General features: G+C 41.3%; 1 protein-coding gene across 1 annotated transcript in view; it reads left to right on the forward strand.

The window, feature by feature from the left end:
* The window catches only part of LOC136775336 (neuroligin-4, X-linked-like), a 211,866-nt gene extending 192,672 nt beyond the window's left edge, over nt 1-19,194 (forward strand). Inside the window, exons 11-14 of the mRNA XM_066730019.1 lie at nt 15,483-15,816; nt 15,922-16,188; nt 16,285-16,450; nt 17,307-19,194. Coding sequence (XP_066586116.1) covers nt 15,483-15,816; nt 15,922-16,188; nt 16,285-16,450; nt 17,307-17,456 — 917 coding nt within the window. The 3' untranslated portion in view covers nt 17,457-19,194. The remainder of the gene's footprint in view (nt 1-15,482; nt 15,817-15,921; nt 16,189-16,284; nt 16,451-17,306) is intronic.
* Nucleotides 19,195-19,255: the final 61 nt, after the last annotated feature.

The following is a 19,255-nucleotide window of genomic DNA, read 5'->3' on the forward strand; positions in this document are numbered from 1 at the left end:
TCTTCTCTCTCTCTCTCTCTCTCTCTCTCCTGCAGCAAGGACGAATTTGTCCGGATATTAAAAAACTCTGATTCATTTAGTTGATGACGACAAAAGTGGGTGGGGATGTCTGACGTTTCACTCGTGCAATTTCTCGAGCGAGCTAATAGGGCACCGAGTGGCTTGCACGTCGAACGTAATTTAAAGCAACGAATTTCTCGCAACGATCCTTGCGAGCCTCGCAGGAAGAATAAACACTCGTGTGGAGAGACACTGCGCCTTCGTATCAAAAGATATGATGAAAACACGTGTCTGGAACGAAGAAAGAACGCGACGCATCGAAATTCGAGTCGTAAATCCGAAGTTTGACGCTTGTTAAATAGAAATAGGCGAGTGCGTCTGGTTTGCGCCTGACACGTACCGCAGCCGAAGAGTTTTGCGGCTTTCGCGAGAGTTTCCGCGGCGAAAAAGCGTTGGCTTGATTTGTATGCGAGTCGACACATGGCAAAACCACTAGGCGATTATTACGCGAGAATCGAGTCTCCGAAGCAGAGTAATTTGCAATAGGAATCGGGCGGATCTCCGGCTACAGACTAATTGCTGTCGAGAATAGAAGCACCGAGGAGCTGGCGTTGCGCGTAAATCCACGCCGGGATTTACCCTGAAGAAACCGCCGGTCGCGAGATTTCCGATCGCTCCGCGCTTCGATTGCCGGATCCACGCCAAGTCTTTATCATTCTTACACATGACAATAGAGAAAATTACGGGAGACTCGACATTTTTCTCAATTTTCACTCTCCGCTGCATGCTGGAAGAACATCGCAGGGGCTATTAAGAATCGATCGGGAGGTAATCCGTTCGAGGGTCGAGCTTAAGCTAAAATTTATATTCCGAAGATTTGCGATGTAATTTCATGCTCCCGTTACGATGTACATCGGTTCGATACGCGGAGGAAGAGAGTCGGGCTCCCCCTTTTAAAGTGCCACCATCCTTCTTGGAATCGACGCTTAGACACACGCGACAAGCCCCGGCTTAAACCACTAACTTGACACTCTCGCGAATGGCCTGGATACGAAATATCTCACCGAATTTCTTTATCGCTCTCAAACACGCCAGTCTGTCGCGCGGGGTCCTCTTTCCGAGAGTTCCTTCTTAAAATCTCTCTTGTATCGCGTCGTGCATGCTCTCGCTCTCGGAGAGATGCAGCGAATAACGCGATCGAGGAAACAACCCTCTCGGTATCCGAGCTTTGGCTCACAGATTTTTTTTCCCCCTTAAAACCACCCCTCCCCTTTTTATCCTTCACCCCACATGCTCTTCCCAATATCTCGTACCTCCTATCCCATATTCGCGCGTATCAACTTTTTTCCACGTCCTTATATCCCCCCTCTTCCACCATGCCATCCAGCAGGATACGAAGTTGCTTAAAGTATCGCGCGATAAAACTACCCTTAATGGCCGATTGCATCCCGTCCTGACCCTACTTTCGTCATGCCCCTTTTTCCCGGCTTCCTGTATTCGCCAAACTCGATACTCTGCTGCGAAAGCAATTTTCGTTTCTTTTACCGATCACTCGACTCTTCCAGCTGTCTATATATATGTATATATATATATATAGACATAGAGGGTACGTCACTCAAAACGCCCCAGAGCGTAGATGGAAAAAAAACGTGTATCTATATGCGTAATTGCGAGAGATACCAAAATTTTTGACAAGACTATTCCGAATGCAGTGCATGGTAAAAACAGGCTTCGACGTGGTCTTGTGCAAAAATTAAATATCTCTTATAATTACGGAAATATGTGTGTATATACATACGTCTTTTTCCATTTATGCAATCTGAAACATTTTCATGACGGACTCGTATATATTTTATATCAATGTACCAAAAGCTTAATAATTCGCTCGGTAAATCCATGGTAAAACGTACGTTCGAAAGATTATATCCAGCAGTATATCGTGTAATACGTTACTTCTGGTTTCGTAATTAAAGCAATAGAGGGGCGAAAGGAATTATAATTATCTGTACACGATGAGTCGAAATTGAAATTAAAGAGTGCTGAATGCGATAAAGTCTTACGATTGGATATAACGTCCGATATCGAGACGCTTATGATTGAGCTAAATGCACTGTGGTACGCGTCGTAAAGAGCCGTCATTGGAAAACACTTTGGCAGAGTCGACAGATGCCATCCTTGGAGGTAAAAAAAAAGTCGCTGCTGGCTGGTACATCGATTCGCCGTCCAGCCACTTAAACTTCGAGTTAAAACTACAACTTTTTTAAGGCAAAAGTAAAACTCGAATCATCCCGCAGTCCGCGAATCTTCCGGATCATCGCAAGCTGCGCGACGTTAGCCACATTTCACCACAAGATCAGTAGTACGAGTCAAGGACTCTTTTTGCATGTTCGACGAATGAAAGGAATAAAACTCCAAGGCGTAAAATATACTTCAATCGAGTCCATAAACTTTGGACGCTAACTAATTTATTGCTGACGATGCGATATAAATCGATGATTCGATTAATGCTACTCGAAGCAACCGGCAGTAAATTAGAACGAATAATGAATTCGCAAATGATACGCTGTACGAAATAGAGTTATTTCGGGAATATAAATGCGAAAATATTCAAGCGCCATAAATCTTATCGCGAGGAAAACATTTGTAGTAGAATATAAACGTGACAATTCATTTGCTGCAAAACGATCCAATACGATATTAATCAGAACCGATTTATTATATTCTTCCGCACGATTTGTATACGACTATTTTCTAGCCATATACCTCATCGCTTCTCGCGTGTTTATTGGCTAAATAAATCATATCGATACTAACGAGTCGGACAGAATTTCAATAGCCGTTAATCTCTCGATATCAGCGCAAAAAATTAGCGATATCTTTTACGTGTCGGAGTCCTATCAGCTCGACGGGTGGACCGATACGAAGAAAAACATGCCAGAGGAAAAAGAATCGCTGGGAGAGAGGTCGATCCGTGTACGTATTTATACCTGTACAATCGTATCGGAAAAGGTGGCAAATGTAGACACGATGGAAAATAATTATAAACGCATCGCGAATTATAAAAACAGTCGATTTATCTTCAAGGAATAATTATCCACCCACGTAGCTGCGCTAGCTCGATATGAATGAAGCGTGGCTCGAATCCAGAGAGAAAATAAGCGCTCGCATGGTTGCGCCGACGCATCATTTCCGATTGTTTCGAATTTTTGCTTCTCATGCACCGTAATTAATTATAACGAAATCGAACGAGGGCTTTCTCAATTATGTTCCATGAATCGGAGAAGACAGTGTGGCAATGGAATATACATGCTGGTGGTTTGTGAGGGAGACAAAAGGGATGCTATATATATATATATATATATACAGCAGATGGATGCCTATATCGGTATGCAATTAACCGAGGAAAACCAGGCGCGCGTGGTGCACCCGAACTCGTGGAATTTTTGGTGGGTCAACCAAGTCGAGATTCGATCGATCGAGCAATCGAAAATTTACGCGCATGCGCGTGAGCTAGCAGAGATTGTAACGGATCCCAGCCATGTAGCAGCAGCGGGAGTCTATTTCAATTTCCAATCTAATAAGAAATTCTTTCGCGACTATTCCTCAACTCGCTACTTCGGAAGCTTCCACGAGTAAATTTGTCTTGCGATCTTTTTTGTCCTCGTCGCGTAGCCTGCAGACGGTTCTCTCGCAGCGGGCTTTCTCCATTCTTTCCCGGTCTCCTTGCCCCTCCTCCAGGTCTGCGCTGAGAGAGAGAGAGAGAGAGAGAGAGAGAGAGAGGGAAGATCCGTGTCACCCGGCTTTTGAAAATCGGCATCTCTCCGCTATTTTCCTCTCGAGCACGCGCTATCGCTTACCTCGGCGTATCGTCATTTCCCCTTTACCCCCCCCCCCCCCTTCACTCGCTATCTCAGAACTCGCTGATGCCCTCATCCACCTTACGTACTTACCGCCACCTCGCAAACCCTCAAAGACTCGCCCCCCCCCCCTCCTACCCACCTCCTCGTTTCTTCGACAAAGTTTCTACGGAAGCAAGACGATATCTACGCCAGACATAAACGATTACCCTGGCTGATGATTATTTTCTGATCGAGAAAGCAAACCGTTCCGTGTTTCAGCTTCTAGCGAAGTTTCGGTAAACAAACAGATGCATACGAAAACTTGCCAACTCTTCACCCCCCCCCCCCCTTTCAACCTCGTTCTTACACAGTTCTTACTCTTACCATTCTATCCTTCCTCCTTCCTTCGCGTCCCATAAAGATATATCCTTTGAGAAGTTTTCGCCTTCTCGCCTTTGCAAAAATATCCGCAGCGGTATTCTCGTTCTCTTCTAATTCCTTTTCAACCACCACACAACCCCTCCCCTACCACACCGCACGCAGCTGATACAGATTTAATCAAAGTTTTGTGGCCTTTTGAAATTCTCCAGCTATAGCTTCTCTCACGATTTTCCTCATTGCTTCTTCAAAATTTTACGAAATACACGACCGAACGAGTAAGCGGCAAAAAAGTTTGCCAAGAAGAGATTGTAAAATAAAAATAGAACGAGCTAACCGGGAGCAGCATTCGACTATCAAATCTCCTAGAAACTCTCATTCCGTTCTCTGATCGTTCTATAGTATATGTATATTTATGTAGTTATGATGCAAAGTGTTCTTTTGTTTCTTTAATTAATATCGTATATAGACAGCCTTGCACGTTCTTTGTGAAATAACAATAAATTTATATATTGCACGTTTGTGTTAGTTGTAATTAAAAACGTTAATAGCCGCATGGATATGGGAACGAGTTTATGAATGAAAAATGAAAAATGAAGACTGAAGGAGGAAAGAGTGTAAGAGCAATATCGAAGTATCGAACAGCCTATACAAAAGGCCATCTCACTCACGGTGATCCGAGTGCCATTAGACACCCAGCGAGTCCTCCTCCCTTTCCCATAATACCCTTTGTCTCCTTACCTTCTCTTACCAGACCGCTTTTTCTTCGCCGTACAATACCGACCAAGTTCTTTGTGACTCCGCAGACAAAATATATCGAACTCCAAATGATGGAACCCGATCTTTCATCGCAACCCGAAAAACTGCCCAAAAACTGTAGCTTCTCAGCCAATTTTTCTTAATCGAGCAAATTTAACGAAACTCTTTCAGACTTTCATTCAAGCTTACGTTAGATTTATAAACCTTCGGTTTTCCGTTTCAAGGCTACGCGCGAAGGATAACTGTTTTACTGCTCCTCGTAAAATTCTTCGAATCAAAAATGTAATACTTTCCACTTTTCTGAAAATCCTTTATATATATATATATATATATATATATATATAGTTAAATCTTCATATTGGTCGAGTTATATTCCGTACAACCATCACGTGCCTGTTGCGGACAAGGAATACCACTTACTACGCAGAAAGTGCTTGATCCGAAGTTAAGAGAAATCCCTTGATTTCCGATTCTTTTTTCCTCAATCGGGAAATTTTGCACGCGGAAGCGTTGGAAAGTGCTCGAGATCAGCTTGACGCGAGTGTCAGGTATCAGACCGGAAATTAATCTAATCCAACGGCAACCTCTTCTTTGGTACAGTAGACGCGCCATCATTTATCAAGCATCGTCCTTTTACCGGAAGAGCTTTTTCTTGAAAATTCATATATATATATAGGTACACTCGAATTACATCGGTCTCTGATTTACAGACCTAACCACTCCGATACCAATTACATTTGTCGGTAACACCGTGTAACCGACCTATATATATATATATATATATACGCTGAGTTTTTCATTGTCATCGAGAAAATACTTTCGTATCGCATCATTGTTTTTCTCTCACGCCATTCGGCGAGTTTCGGACCATTTTCCAGCTCGTCCTTGAATCACCCTTTCCTCTACTTGTTATTTCTTCTAGCTCCTATAGCCCTTTTTTTAATTCACTTTTAAGACGCTTTTAGCGTTATCGACTGGACACCGCTATCAAAGTGCAGTTATTTTTTACGTTCTCGTTTCCTTGGCATGCTATTTCCCGTTATGGTGGAACACGCTGTTTAACGAAAGTTCTCGCATGCTTTCGCAATTGAGGCCTTTTAGAGGATACATTTGCCGCGTTCCTCGGCAGCTGCGCGTTGCACCGACCAACCTTGAGGATAGAATTGCCCCCCCCCCCCCCCCCCCACCTTTCCGTCTTTTAGAAACGGATATGAAGAGGAAATTCGAATAATATGTTTACAGTCCATCCGGTAATACTGATGGCTTATATCGATGCGAGTACAGCAGCGCGCACCACCTCTGCGAAATCTTCAACGTCGCCTTCGAGACGATGTTGTCTTCCTACCCGCAACGAATTCTTTGTTTTTCCACCAAATCTACTCGGATCTCCTGGGGGAGGATCGACTTCCGTTCATCCTCTTCTCCGCACATTTATATACCTTCCTTTGCACCATTTTTATTCTCGCCTGGACACATATAACTTTCTAACTTTTACATCGAGGTATATTTTTTATTCTCGAAAATAATGTTAACGAAGGAAAGTCTTCATTACGATTGTCGAGGAACCGCCGTAGCACGAGTCTGCAAGAAACGCAACGCACCGTATAATTTTTACACGATTGTAAAAACTGACAGCTTTCAATCTCTGCTTTTAATACGCGGCGACCTTTCAACGGATTAAACTTGCCAACATTTATTTTTTAATGCGGACCATTCCGGAAAAGCAGGCTTTTTGTTGCAATTTAACTAGACGGAATTTAGTACTCTTTTCAATAGTTACTTTTTGCTCGTTGCAAACGAAATCTTTCCAACACTGCCCTTAACAAAGAAATAAAAAAGCTGCGAAACGTGCGGCGAAGCTCTATTGAAAATTGAACGAAAATATTAATATTTTTCGTTGGCTTTTCTTTTCGGGCTTACGTGCTTCGTGCATTTGCCGGATTTTCTTTGCCTCGCCGGCGCGTCGTGTCTCCAGCAATGAGCGAAGAGGCGCAATGGGTCACACGAAGATTTATATATATATATATATATATATATATCTGCGAAGACCTGCGGCTCTCTCGCTGGAGACAAGTGGACTCCCAATTAGAAAAGTGTCGAGTCGAGTTCGCCCTAAAAACTGCAAATTAGTGCTCCCCGGGCGAGTGGAGTCGCGCGAAAAGTCAGCTAGCGTTTCTTTCTTTACCCGGAGAAACTTTGGCCTCCGCGCGATGAAAACTGCGCGAGGAAATTTAATCGAAACGACAGGAGTCCGGATAAAATCTACAAAAACTCTCGGAAAGAATCAACATCCCTGGAATACTCTAGCTGTAAAAAAACGATTTTAATTTGATAAACTCTCCTTTGCAATTTGGCTTTATGTTTTCAACCACGTCCAAATATAATAAGTTTTTTCCTCGCTCCACAATTTATTTAAGAATATAAAATGTTTTACAACTGAATTTATTGCACTTTAGAGTCGACCTACGTTCTTATCGAAATCTGATATCCTCCCGAAGAGATTTTACATGCGAGCGTGAGGCCGAATGGTGGGAAACGATTAGTTCCGGTTCCGGCCAATCGTATATAAATCCCAGTCGACAAGAGCGCGTGTATCGAGAGGAGATAGTTGGATTTCCGAGGTTAGAAAAAACGCCAAGATTGGCCCTTTTGACATAACAGGAGAGAGAGAGAGAGAGAGATTCGTGATCTTGATCGGTTGGACAATTATCAGAAACTCGAACGGCAATTTAGTACGTGACGCAATGGCTTTCGTGACTTTACCTTCGAAATCCCTGATCCGCCAAAGACGGATGGTGCGAGAATCGCTAGGTGAAAGTTAAAATGACTTTTCGACATTATGACCGGAAACGTTCGTCGACTATTTAACATTCAACATTTTTAAATTAAAAATCACAATTTTCCTCACCTCCATTCAACAATTATATGCCTAATAACCCATACACAGTTTCATCGATCTTCGTATTTCCATCGTGTGTTTCAAACTGAAATTTCTTCCAACTCCAGGGTTATTCTCTTATTTGCACTCGTTGGAAAATTTAGAATTTTTTTGTGGTTTTTCAGAAAAAAAAACTTGCACGTTGGTTTTAGACGCGAGTGAAAACAGTTTACAGGTGAATGAAAAAACGAAGGTCCTTGGGATTGGAGAGCAAGAGCATAAGAGGATAGTCGTCCGACTGCCATGCATGTTTGCACGGTATTAGGGAGCGAGATTCTCTCGTTAAAAGCAAACTGTACAATAATTTCAGCAAACCCGCGTGGCTTAAGGCTCCGCGAGGAATGCAGGGAGGCGAGGGAGGAGGGTTAGAGTGGGACGGAGGAGCTTTAGCAGGCATTGGTGGTTGCTGTATACAAACCAGAAGGAAAAGCCTCGTTACTACGGTTTCATATAGGACTCGCACAGTTGTATACAAGCCTCGCATCCCCCCACTTCCTACATGCTCTTGCCTTCGTGTATATATATATATACATATACGTATGCAATGCACGGTGCGTGACACATCTCCCGCGTAATAGTTCCACCGCGGATCTATCGTCAAAGGGACTCCCCAACAAATTAGATTGCTCTGGCGCCAACCTAAACGTAATCCCCAATCCCCACCCAGACGTCCTTCGACCAATCACACTCATATCCAACGAAATTTCATCCTCCACCCCCATTTTCAATCCACCAAATGTCCCTCGGTTAACTTATTCTTTAAAATCTAAATCGATCCCTCTAATCCAACCGTTTAATCCATCAAAACCCAATTTCAAGCTCGTTCATTCTCCAACGTTTTCATGTTTAATCTGTTTCCTTTGTATACACAAAGACCCGGCAAAAAATGATCAATTTCGCTCGACGAGGATCTGCACTGTTCCAGTGCATTAAGGGGAAACAGTTATATATATATGGTGGGATTTGCATTCTTTTTTTTTTTAAGCATTTGTAGGCGATTGGACGGTGAAAGTCGGTGGAAAAGAGAGTAGCTTCTAAATTAGATTGACTCTGTAGCGTTGTGAAACAGAAACGAGGACGGCGAGCGTTCCCAAGTGGGCAGCGTTGCGACCCTCGAATTTTAGTCGACGCCACTTCGTAAGCCGACCCAAGGGATGGTCGATCGTCGACGATTCCGGATTTCGTTAAGATCCGATTCGATCGAGGTCGATCTCACCGAGATTGCGTTCTTCCAACTGAAATTAGGTTCGGCCACATCCAACGAGATTTTTCCTCTGAATAATGAAAATGTATGAGCGCATTTCGCACAAACTTCTTCAACATTGACCAAGAGCTTACAAACTTTTCGAGTATGGGCTATACCTATATATGTATAAATAGCAGCACGGTAAATTCTCCTCCACATGCAAATTTAATCATGGACAACCTCTGAGAAACAACTTTCGCATTTTTTGCACCCCCACCCTATTAATCGAAAGAATACCGAGATCCAATCTGGAGTTTTCTCCAAAGGTGGAGTGTATGGAACTGTGTTATTTCATTATATAGTACTTTGTTCTCGTTATGCATTATTATACCTGATAACATTTTTGAAGTAATTACTTTCAACGCTCGTTAAAAATTTCATTTTTGCTCAATTAATCTCGCTCACTGCGCTTAATACTTGAATCCAACGAAATATCATAACTTTGCTTGATGGTCAATGGTAGGTACTGTGAATTAGTCATCGGATAACGAATTTCTTTATTAGCCTCCGTCAGAAGAAGACCTTGATAAAAGACACGATGCATGTATATGCTAGATATACCAAAAGAAAACAATCGAACGCAACGAGAGATAAAAACAATATACGTCTACCCAAAAATCAAAACCAAAAGTTCGCCGATTCATGAATTTCGCGAATTGCGAAATAATTATTGTTTAAAAGCAGAAAAGGGGAATAAATGAAGTATGGACACTGTTCCGTGCTTTTTCGATTTTTAATACCGCCACGGGTTACATGGAAGGAAATTTGATTTCTGGTAAGATTACTTTACTGTTGAAAAGACATTTTTTTTAGAGATTTGCGCAATTACAGCAAACCGGAGCATGGATTTCGAATAATACGACGGACTATAAAGCTTCGATTAAAATGAAAATAAAATAAAAAGATAGAAAATCCTCTTACTTGATTTTCAGTATCAAAAAGACCGTGCTGACCGAGCGACACAACTGTCCTGTATCTCATTTATTTTTTACAAAATTTTCGTACAAAGCTACCGCATTTTCCGGTGCGTGAAATAAGTTTATTACACACACACATATATATATAGGTGCATGCGCAGGAGTTAACGAACAAGAAACGTCCCAAGTAACTCGTCGTGCTGTAAGTACACTATACTTTGTAGGTTGGTAATATGGACCTGCGGAACAACTGCATTATAAATTATCGCATGCATTATGGAGCCTTTGTATGTACTCGCGGAAGAACTACTCGCTTATTGGGGGTAATGCTCGAAAATCCTCGCATGTTTCCTGAATCGAATACTGTCAGCAGTTGAAAGACGGAATACCGAACGAGCAGCGTACGCTCAAAGGCTATGAAAAAGTGAGCGCAACGCGAAGGGGCACACAATAGGTAGAAGAAAACCTGGAAAGAAAGCGAAGAAGAGGTGACTGAAGAAGTCCCAGCGTTATAGCATACTGAAAGAGGCAATCGCGATGCGATCGATCCAAGCCGGAAACGAAAGAAATTTGCTCGTTCAGTCAAAGTAAGCATTTTACAATGTTGATACAAATCTCAATAATCGATAAATAATTTCAAAGGTAATAGCTCTTCCTTATATAACTGTGTCGAGTGAGGGGGGGGGGGGAGGGGGGAAGGAGTTTGATCAAAAAATGTACAATAGTTCTTTAATAAACCATTCGCTCGGCGAATGTTTATCTCACAGTATCTCTTTCGATACGTTCTATACAATAATCTAGTCATCCCTCTCTCTCTCTCTCTCTCCCTGCATATATATATATATATATATGTAAACTGGAGGAAGAATTCAAGAATATCAAAAGTGCGGAAAGTTTGAAGGAGAGCTGCTGGATATTCGACGAGGAAAGAAAGATTCGCAGTGTGACAAGCGGAATACAAAAGAGTCGAAGAGAATATACTGCGAGATGCAGCATCATATTCCTCACGTTTTTGCGACGAATTATCCAAGAAACTCAAGTTTTTCGCTTTAACTTGGCTCAGCCAACTCGCCACTTTGAGTGCCGCGGGCTCTCCATAAAAAAGCTTATTAACGTTTACAATCTGCAACCCCGAACGCCGTGAATAAAGAAATATAAGAAAGAAATCAAGGAGTCTCCCCCCCCCCTTCTTCTGCTTCTTCTTCTTCGTCTTCTTTGAAGAGAAGCAGCACTCTTACATATATATATAGTCATTATAAAGTAGTGCGCGTAATATGGTATGTATAATATAATAACGGAGTAACGAACAATTAACAGGGGAATGAGGAATGTGGAAAAAGAGTCCAGCGAGAAGAATTGCGAGAGTGATGAATTTAAAAGTACGATGATTCTTCCGAGTAGAAATAGCCAGCGTTTCCTTAATTGCAAGCGTGTTTGTTGCATCGGACTTTGTCATAATATAACGCAAGGGGACAAAGAAACTCTGAGACAAATTTCTTTCAGAAGGTACCCGCCACAAGCGGTGTACGTGCCCGAGGAAGTGTGCTTCTTTATAGAGCGTTTATTTGTTTACTCTACTATTCCACTGATTTTACTTTTTGCCAGCAAGAAACGCGAAATGCTCGAGTGTCGTCGTCGGCTGCTCCGCGTCTGCCTTGAGCGACGTACACCGTGCCGTGCCGTGCACTCCCGAGAGTTTCACTTTGATTCACAGCTTTTGTACTTTTGACCCCCCCCCCCCCCCCCTAAAAGGAAGAATTTAATCACGAATAGAATAAAAGTGGATATATATGCGTACATCGATTTACTCAATTATAACTTGTTAAAATTCGCGTTTCAAATTGAAGACGATCGACCTTTTTAAAACGAGACTGCCACTTACATGCGTTTGACGCTCTCCACGTGGATTTTGTCAGAAATCATTTTATCACTGTACATCTTACGGTTCTTCCAATACTCCCCCAGTGTCCAACCGATGAATTATTAAGCTCGGTGTCAATAACCCTTCGATTGCTCATCCACGATAGTGACGTTGAATCTTTTAGTTTTATTCTATATATATATGTATACTACTGTCTTTTTTAGCTAAATCCTCGCTTGTCTATACTATCTCTGTGGACGATATAAATATGCATCTTTATATTTCCTAAATTCAGTTTATTATTGTAATATTTAAAGGGAGATTTGCAGGTTGGTAGGGAAGGGATTAATATTTCTCTTCGTAGAGTGAAAAATAAAAGTAAATTCAGCATTTGGAGACTGCAGCTCGACGCTTAACCAGAGCAGCTGATTGGAGGTAAATCTGAAAAGAGGAGCGTAGCTTGGTGACAAATGATATTTCGAGAATTTCAGTAAGGATGGCACGGGCAACATTCGATTTCCCATAGTAGGAAAAGCCACTAACCAAACCACCTCGCACCGAACGCGACGCTGCGGCAGTCGGGACTTTGGTCAGGAGTTACGGAATAGCGAAGCCGAAGCGGGAGGCCATTTCCGGTCGCAAGGAATCGGCTTCCGGTGCGCGACCCGACCTTAATCAGATCTAGTACCTGCAGCAACTGAAAAATGCTTTCTCGCTACCAGAGCACACACGCTCTTATCGTACCCACAATGCCTCGCGCATTCGCTTTCTCTCGCAAAATCTCCGCCAAACAACCCCCCCCCCTCCTCCTATTCTATCCCATCCCCAGCCGCTCCCTCTATATATTTCTATTTATCCGCTATCAGCCCAACAAAAAGCGACTCTTTACTTCCTTATTCCAATAGTCGAAAAAAAGCCATTGCTTCCTCGACGAAAAACCATTTTCCATTCTTCGAAAAATTAAAGGAAAACGAACAATGCCAAAGTTTCACGTGACCATTGACGCGGTATTGGATGCAACGTTTTTTCCGTCGTCATTTGTCAAAACGAAGTCTGCGACCTCGTGCATAGCGATCATAAAGCAAAGAGGGCTGGCTGGCGTCATTAAATTGGCGTACTGTTTCGCATGGAACTCTTTGACTTGGATTCCAATCAATTCGGCAGCTCACCAAAATCGACGATACACAATCCCCCTTGCGATATATTGTACAGTATATAGTATATAGTATATATACGTAGTTGTGTGTGTGTGTGTGTGTGTGTATATATATAATATGATTGGCAACGGAAAAAAACGTCGAGCACATCACAGAAATGGCTTTTATTGGACAGCAGTGGGTTCTTCGCGAGTAAATAAAAGCTGACAACGAGGCTAGCTGCTGCTGTAAAACAAGAAAAAGAATTTACCATCGTTACGAAATTTCAATATTTGTTATGTTGCCTGCACGATAAATGTAGAAAGCACAAAAGCCAACAGAGAAATATTCTCTAGTATTACCTACTTTTATTCTCCATTTAGTCTAGCTTTTTACTCGTGCAACAGATGTATGACTTTTTAATCGTCGACTAACAATCATCTTTTAATTCTTTCCATTTTTCGAGTGTCTCGATGCTGCAGTGTTTTCATTAGAAAATTAAATCTTTATAAAATAAAAGTGGAAAAAAGCTTTATACAAATGCATTGTCATTTCATTGAAGTAAAAGCGACTAGGGTCAATCTGCGAGGCTAACAATATTTACCTGTTAAATGGAAAATGTTGATTGAGTTTGAAAGAAGGAGCGATAAGCTTTGGTGGTGTTTTTAATTAAATTGGATGAAGCAAGCTACCTGCTAGAGTATTCTGTTTGTTTAAACAAACTAAAGTCTCTGGAATCACAGCTGTTGATTTAAGAAATATGGAAATAAAAGCAAAAAGGAGACGAGAGAGAGAGAGAGAGAGAAAGACGCTCGCGAAGATATAGTTACTTAAGGATAGAATAAAATTTAGGTGTGGGAGAAGTATTCCATGGAATCGCGAATATAATTTTATTTATTTTCATCTCACTGCACTGTGTGGCAGTAGCATTTGTCACTCGCTCACCGGGGTGTCCTACCTTTCTTTCGCGTGTCACAGTGCTCGAATTGAAGGTGGAACATATATGTGTATAGTACAAAGGGAGAAGGGTGTGAGATGGAAGGTAAGATCGATCATTATTGGAAGTCGCCCAGTTGCTTGACAATGGGGACGAATTGAAAATGCAAAGTGTCGCTTCCCGATCTTCCCTCGCCTCGCCTCACCTCGCCTCGCTTCTTCAGAGGCTCCATCCTCCCCTTTTTACATCCCGCGTCTCTTCACCTGCCCTTCTCTCTTACCATTTTTTTCTCCACGGTACCAATCGACCAGCTTCCACAGCAGCACCGCCAAGCTGGTTGCTCGGAAATCGACAGAGGAAGAAGTCGCTTAAATTGGCCGCATATTTTCAGGATCATTTTTCTTGAATCTCTACAACCTCTCCACCCTCCTACCAACTATACTATATACATTCATCCAAGAGAAAGCTCTCCCTACCGAGGTCGAGACCCGTCTCCAGAGAATTTTCACAATACACAACTTACACGCTCGCGAACAACTCTCTCGTCCTGGTATTTGCTCAACTTTGCAGTTTGCGCCAGTGCCAGTGTTTCCGCGAAGAGGAATTTTCTCGTGTTCCAGTGGAAGAACCAGAGTTTGGTCGGACGCTGCCCAAAAACTCTACCTTGCGTTATATATAATATATATATGTATAGCTATAAATTCAAGCAAATTGGTGGATGATTATAAAGGAATTTTTTTCTTGTACACTCCGGTCGTATCAAATATGCCATGTGCTTAACACTGAGAGATGCGAGGAATATTGAATAGGCATGGACATTACGGAATGCTTAGCAAGCGAACCTTAATAATATTTGGCAACGTCGGGACTTCGGCATGCCCGACCGCATCCTAATAAGGTCATCCGCAGACGTGCAGCTGCAGCTGTTTCATCGTTTGCATTCGGTCCCGTTCGGACATGAACCGACAGCCAAGATTCAAAAACGTCCATGTAAACATTTTCACCCATTAAGCAATTTAGCATTTCGCAAAATGCTCGTTTTCTTCCCTCGTCGAATTATACACGAACCTCCAATTTTTTTAAGAATTCAAAATAACTACCTTGCAAGGACTAAAGGAAAAATTGTCTACTATGGTGCTTCGTGTACTTATATATAATATATGTAGGCTGACCATTATTTAATTAGCACGTATATCTAGCTACTACACTTTGCATGACGAGAAAATCCTAAAGCACTCTAAAAGGTTTAATGGATCGCGCGCTTTGAGAGCAAAGCATCCTAAATATGTTGGGTCTGGGATGAATTGTGTTAGCCGATAATAATATATCGGATAAATGGCAAAGTGCCCAACTCTCCCATCGTGCTTCATCTTCAAGGGCTTATATATATATATATATATATACTATATTAGATATTAGAATGTTTACCCTTCGAGTCCGAGATGAAAGCTTACCATTTCTTGTCCATCAGGTATAAAACCAAAGGTGAAGAATCATTATCGAGCACATCAGCTGTCAGTGTGGCTTAGACTGGTACCAGAACTGCATCGGGCAGGAATGGAGGATGTGGATTCCAAGCACAATCTGTTTCGGGGTCACACTGATCCCAGTCTCTACGATGGCTCCGTCAGAGCTGATCCTCTCAATAGAATCACCGAAGAGTTCAGGAGAAGAAACTTTACTACCGAGCCACCGACGACAACCGATTATACCATCACAACCTGCGTCAGCATAATACAAAGCACCAATCTCCAAAACGTGCACAACGCCAGTACGGATACTCTTGCCAGTCTGGATGCAGTCGGGTAATTATATAGTCCAGCTTCTTTCGTGCCACAAGACATTAAATAGAAAAGAGAGTTTGGTGAACTCTTTACGATAAATTGCTAAATTTTTATTTCCCTTTACAGGTACGGAGCATATTCGACAGCATTGAGTGTAACGATAGCCCTTGGCTGCAGCTTGCTCATCTTAAACGTGCTGATTTTCGCGGGCGTTTATTATCAGAGGGACAAAACAAGGCTGGAGGTGAAGAGTCTCCAACAACAACAGATGATGAACCAACAATGTGGTCCACGAGGCTTTACCGAGCTGAAACAACCGCCACCACCCCATACTCACTTCACCGGAGGTGCAGGACAGGTCATCGTTGACGTGGAAAACGAAATGATGAGAAGGTGATTGTTTCTCTTTAGCGATCAGTGATATCCTGTTCGTGTATTCAGTGTCAACGAGGATCTTGCTTCATTGATCGTTTGATTTTTTCTTGGTAGAAACGTGATAAAGGGTGGATCCAATGATCCCAATACCATTCTTCAGCAAGGAGGCCAGGGAACTCATACCTTGCCTCATCAGCATCATTATCAGAAACAACAGCACGCGCAGCATGCAACTCTTCCGCGGGCATCTGTTATTCAAGACATGAATACGCAAACTCAAGTAAAACATTAGTTGACTAAGAATAATATACAGCGAATGTTCTAAAACTTTCTGCTCTCTCTCTCTCTTAAAAAATTTAAAAATCAAATGTTTTCCTAGAGAAAATATTTTAAACAAAAGTTTTAATACTTAGGTAAATGTATTTATCGAATCCAGTAGTTTGGTCTTGAAATACATCCCGATGATTACGTCAAGGTCAACTTGAGTTTTTTAAATGGAACAGTCTATATAATATTACGTATTCTCGTAACTGGTATCAAAGAATTATGTAAAACCTTCTTTTTGTCTTTTCATCTCATCTAGAAATTATTTTGAAGTTATTGGATAAAAAGAGAGAGAGAGAGCCTAGACTTTTAGAAAACTCGCTGTATATATTAATTCGCACAAGAACTGTTTCTTCCTTTTTGTTGTTTCCTTTCTTAAAATTATGAAAAGTCACACACCCGACACACTATATAGTTCGTCGTGTCATTGAATTGGGAAAGTTAAGTGTTAAATGTAGCTAGAGTTAAAAGTTTAATCCACAATCCAGTTAAGGAACTTTGGAAGCACTATAGGATCCCAGGATGAAATATCGTCTGCACTGGATAAAAACATTCTTGCACGGTCATTAGCGTGAATGTAGCAGCTTTTATTTTATATTATACAATGCTTATGATCCGATACTTTCAAAATTAAACTTTAATCTTCCATTAGAATGTATTTATAACGTGCTTAATTAGTATTGCGAGTGTCTGATCAAAATTGGCGGACGAAACTCGGTATTTTGGAATAAGAATAGAATTGAGATATATATATATATATATATATATATATATATGTTGAAAGACTCGAAATGACCTTGTATTGTTTTCAGGGTCCACCGAACGGATCCATCCACTTGACAGTGCCTAGAGCGCCACCGCCTCCGAGGGCAAAAAGTCCTCCAGAAAACCAACCACTGCTGCAAAGCGCAACAGTTTCGAGCCGCGTGTCTCAAGTAACTATGAGCGAGATGAGAGTGTGATGCTTGGACCCCCCTCCGAAACCAGTCGTCCCGGATGTCCTGACGGCGTCGACCTTGCTCTAAAATTTCCATCCTAGAGAGCTTGAAAAGAGTCGCTGGTACAAAAGGCATTTAACGCCGCGCGCAGCAGCCGCTATATACTCGTCGATGATACTGCACCGAAGATTTTCTAAACAAAAGCATCGTGCAGAGATATCGTGGAGCCAACTGCTCGCCCTGGAAACTCGACATTTCGAGAATATCACAAACAAGTACCAGCCGCGGACCAATAAGTAGGAGGGAGGGGGGTTTATGGAGTATCAGTTCCAGACTGAAGAATCTCTAAGAGTTACATAGTCTAGGAGGTCTAGATTTGCCTATCGTTAAATGATTGAGAGTGCGAGAGAGAGAGAGAGAGAGAGAGAGAGATAAGATACCTGAAGATGTATAGAAATTGATAAGAAGCCAACTTAGAATTATCATTCCAGATCTGAATTTATTGCCAAAGGAAGAAAAGTAGCTGAGCATATAGAAAGTAAGGAAATGATGAGAAAAGGAATTACGATTAACAATATTCTACTAAAAATTGTATAAAGAGAAGAATCAAACGCATCGAATGGGGCAAACGTGTGATTTCAATCAAATCTTCCAGGCATCGGTCAAAAATGTACTTTCGATTAAGTAGTTTGTAAAGGGATAAAATTTAAGGGTTACTGATTGAGAAACCAGCTCAAAACAATAACTATGATCCTGATTTGTGTGTAAAAAAATTTCTCCATAGCGATGTTAGATGTTCCTTGTACATAGCATTGATCGATATACTATATAGGGTGTTTCACACTTAATTTCATCCATTGCGAGCATGGACTCGAGAATCCATTTATTTTCGTAAATATAAGAGGTAGCAATTTTTTCATACGACCTTTTCGAAAGTACTTTTTATTGAGATCCAAAAAGGTTCTATGCGGAAAATTTATATCTTTTATAGTTATACAGAGAGAGATAAATGAATTTTTATGTCCACGCTTTGGGGCGAATTAAATGTGACACACCCTGTATAAGACAAAGTTTACTACTTTGTAGAAGACTTTGATTTATTGATTATTCCAGCTGATTTCTGTTCGTTATTCTGTAAGATTCATTTAAATGGCGAAAATGTTATTGAAAGGCGCGAATGAATCGAATAAATAAATTCTTTTAATAATTAAAATTGTTTGTATAAATTATATTGTACATGGTGAATAAAGTGTAGTCACTGCCTTGATACATAAACATACAGTGGTGTTTGTCACCGCTTCATCGCGATGTTTCATTTATCAAAGTACAATCATGTGTTTGTCCTAGAACCTATGTTATTATAATTTGTGCGCTCGGTCATTCATTCTCATGATAAATATTGTCAAGTGCATGATCCATTAAGTACATATATGTAATGCACTGTTTATTGTAAATAAGTTTTTATCCGATATAGCATAACATACAAAAGAGCAAACGCAAAATAACGCAATTTCTAATCAAATGTTCCCCTCCCTCCCTCCCCATCTCCAAATATCACTTGAGTGGCTAGGCTAGTGAATGTATGTAATGTATGTATTGTACATGAACGCGAAAAAATCAGCTTCAAATTACAATTAGAGTGAAACATCGACAGCTCCAGTGCAATTTGAGAATGGCAAAAAAACTAAAGGAAATAAAATAATCTATACCGGAAAAACTAGGGCTTTAAGTCAATCGTTCAGCTCACACCGTACTCGCTATGCGTGACTTTTTTATAATGATATATATGTATACATATAGATGTAATATAAAAACTTACTTGA

The sequence above is a fragment of the Prorops nasuta genome, unplaced genomic scaffold (assembly GCF_024137725.1).
Source record: "Prorops nasuta isolate Cenicafe-Biocafe unplaced genomic scaffold, Cenicafe_Pnas_1.2 PNAS00008, whole genome shotgun sequence".
NCBI classification, from domain to species: Eukaryota; Metazoa; Arthropoda; class Insecta; order Hymenoptera; family Bethylidae; genus Prorops; species Prorops nasuta.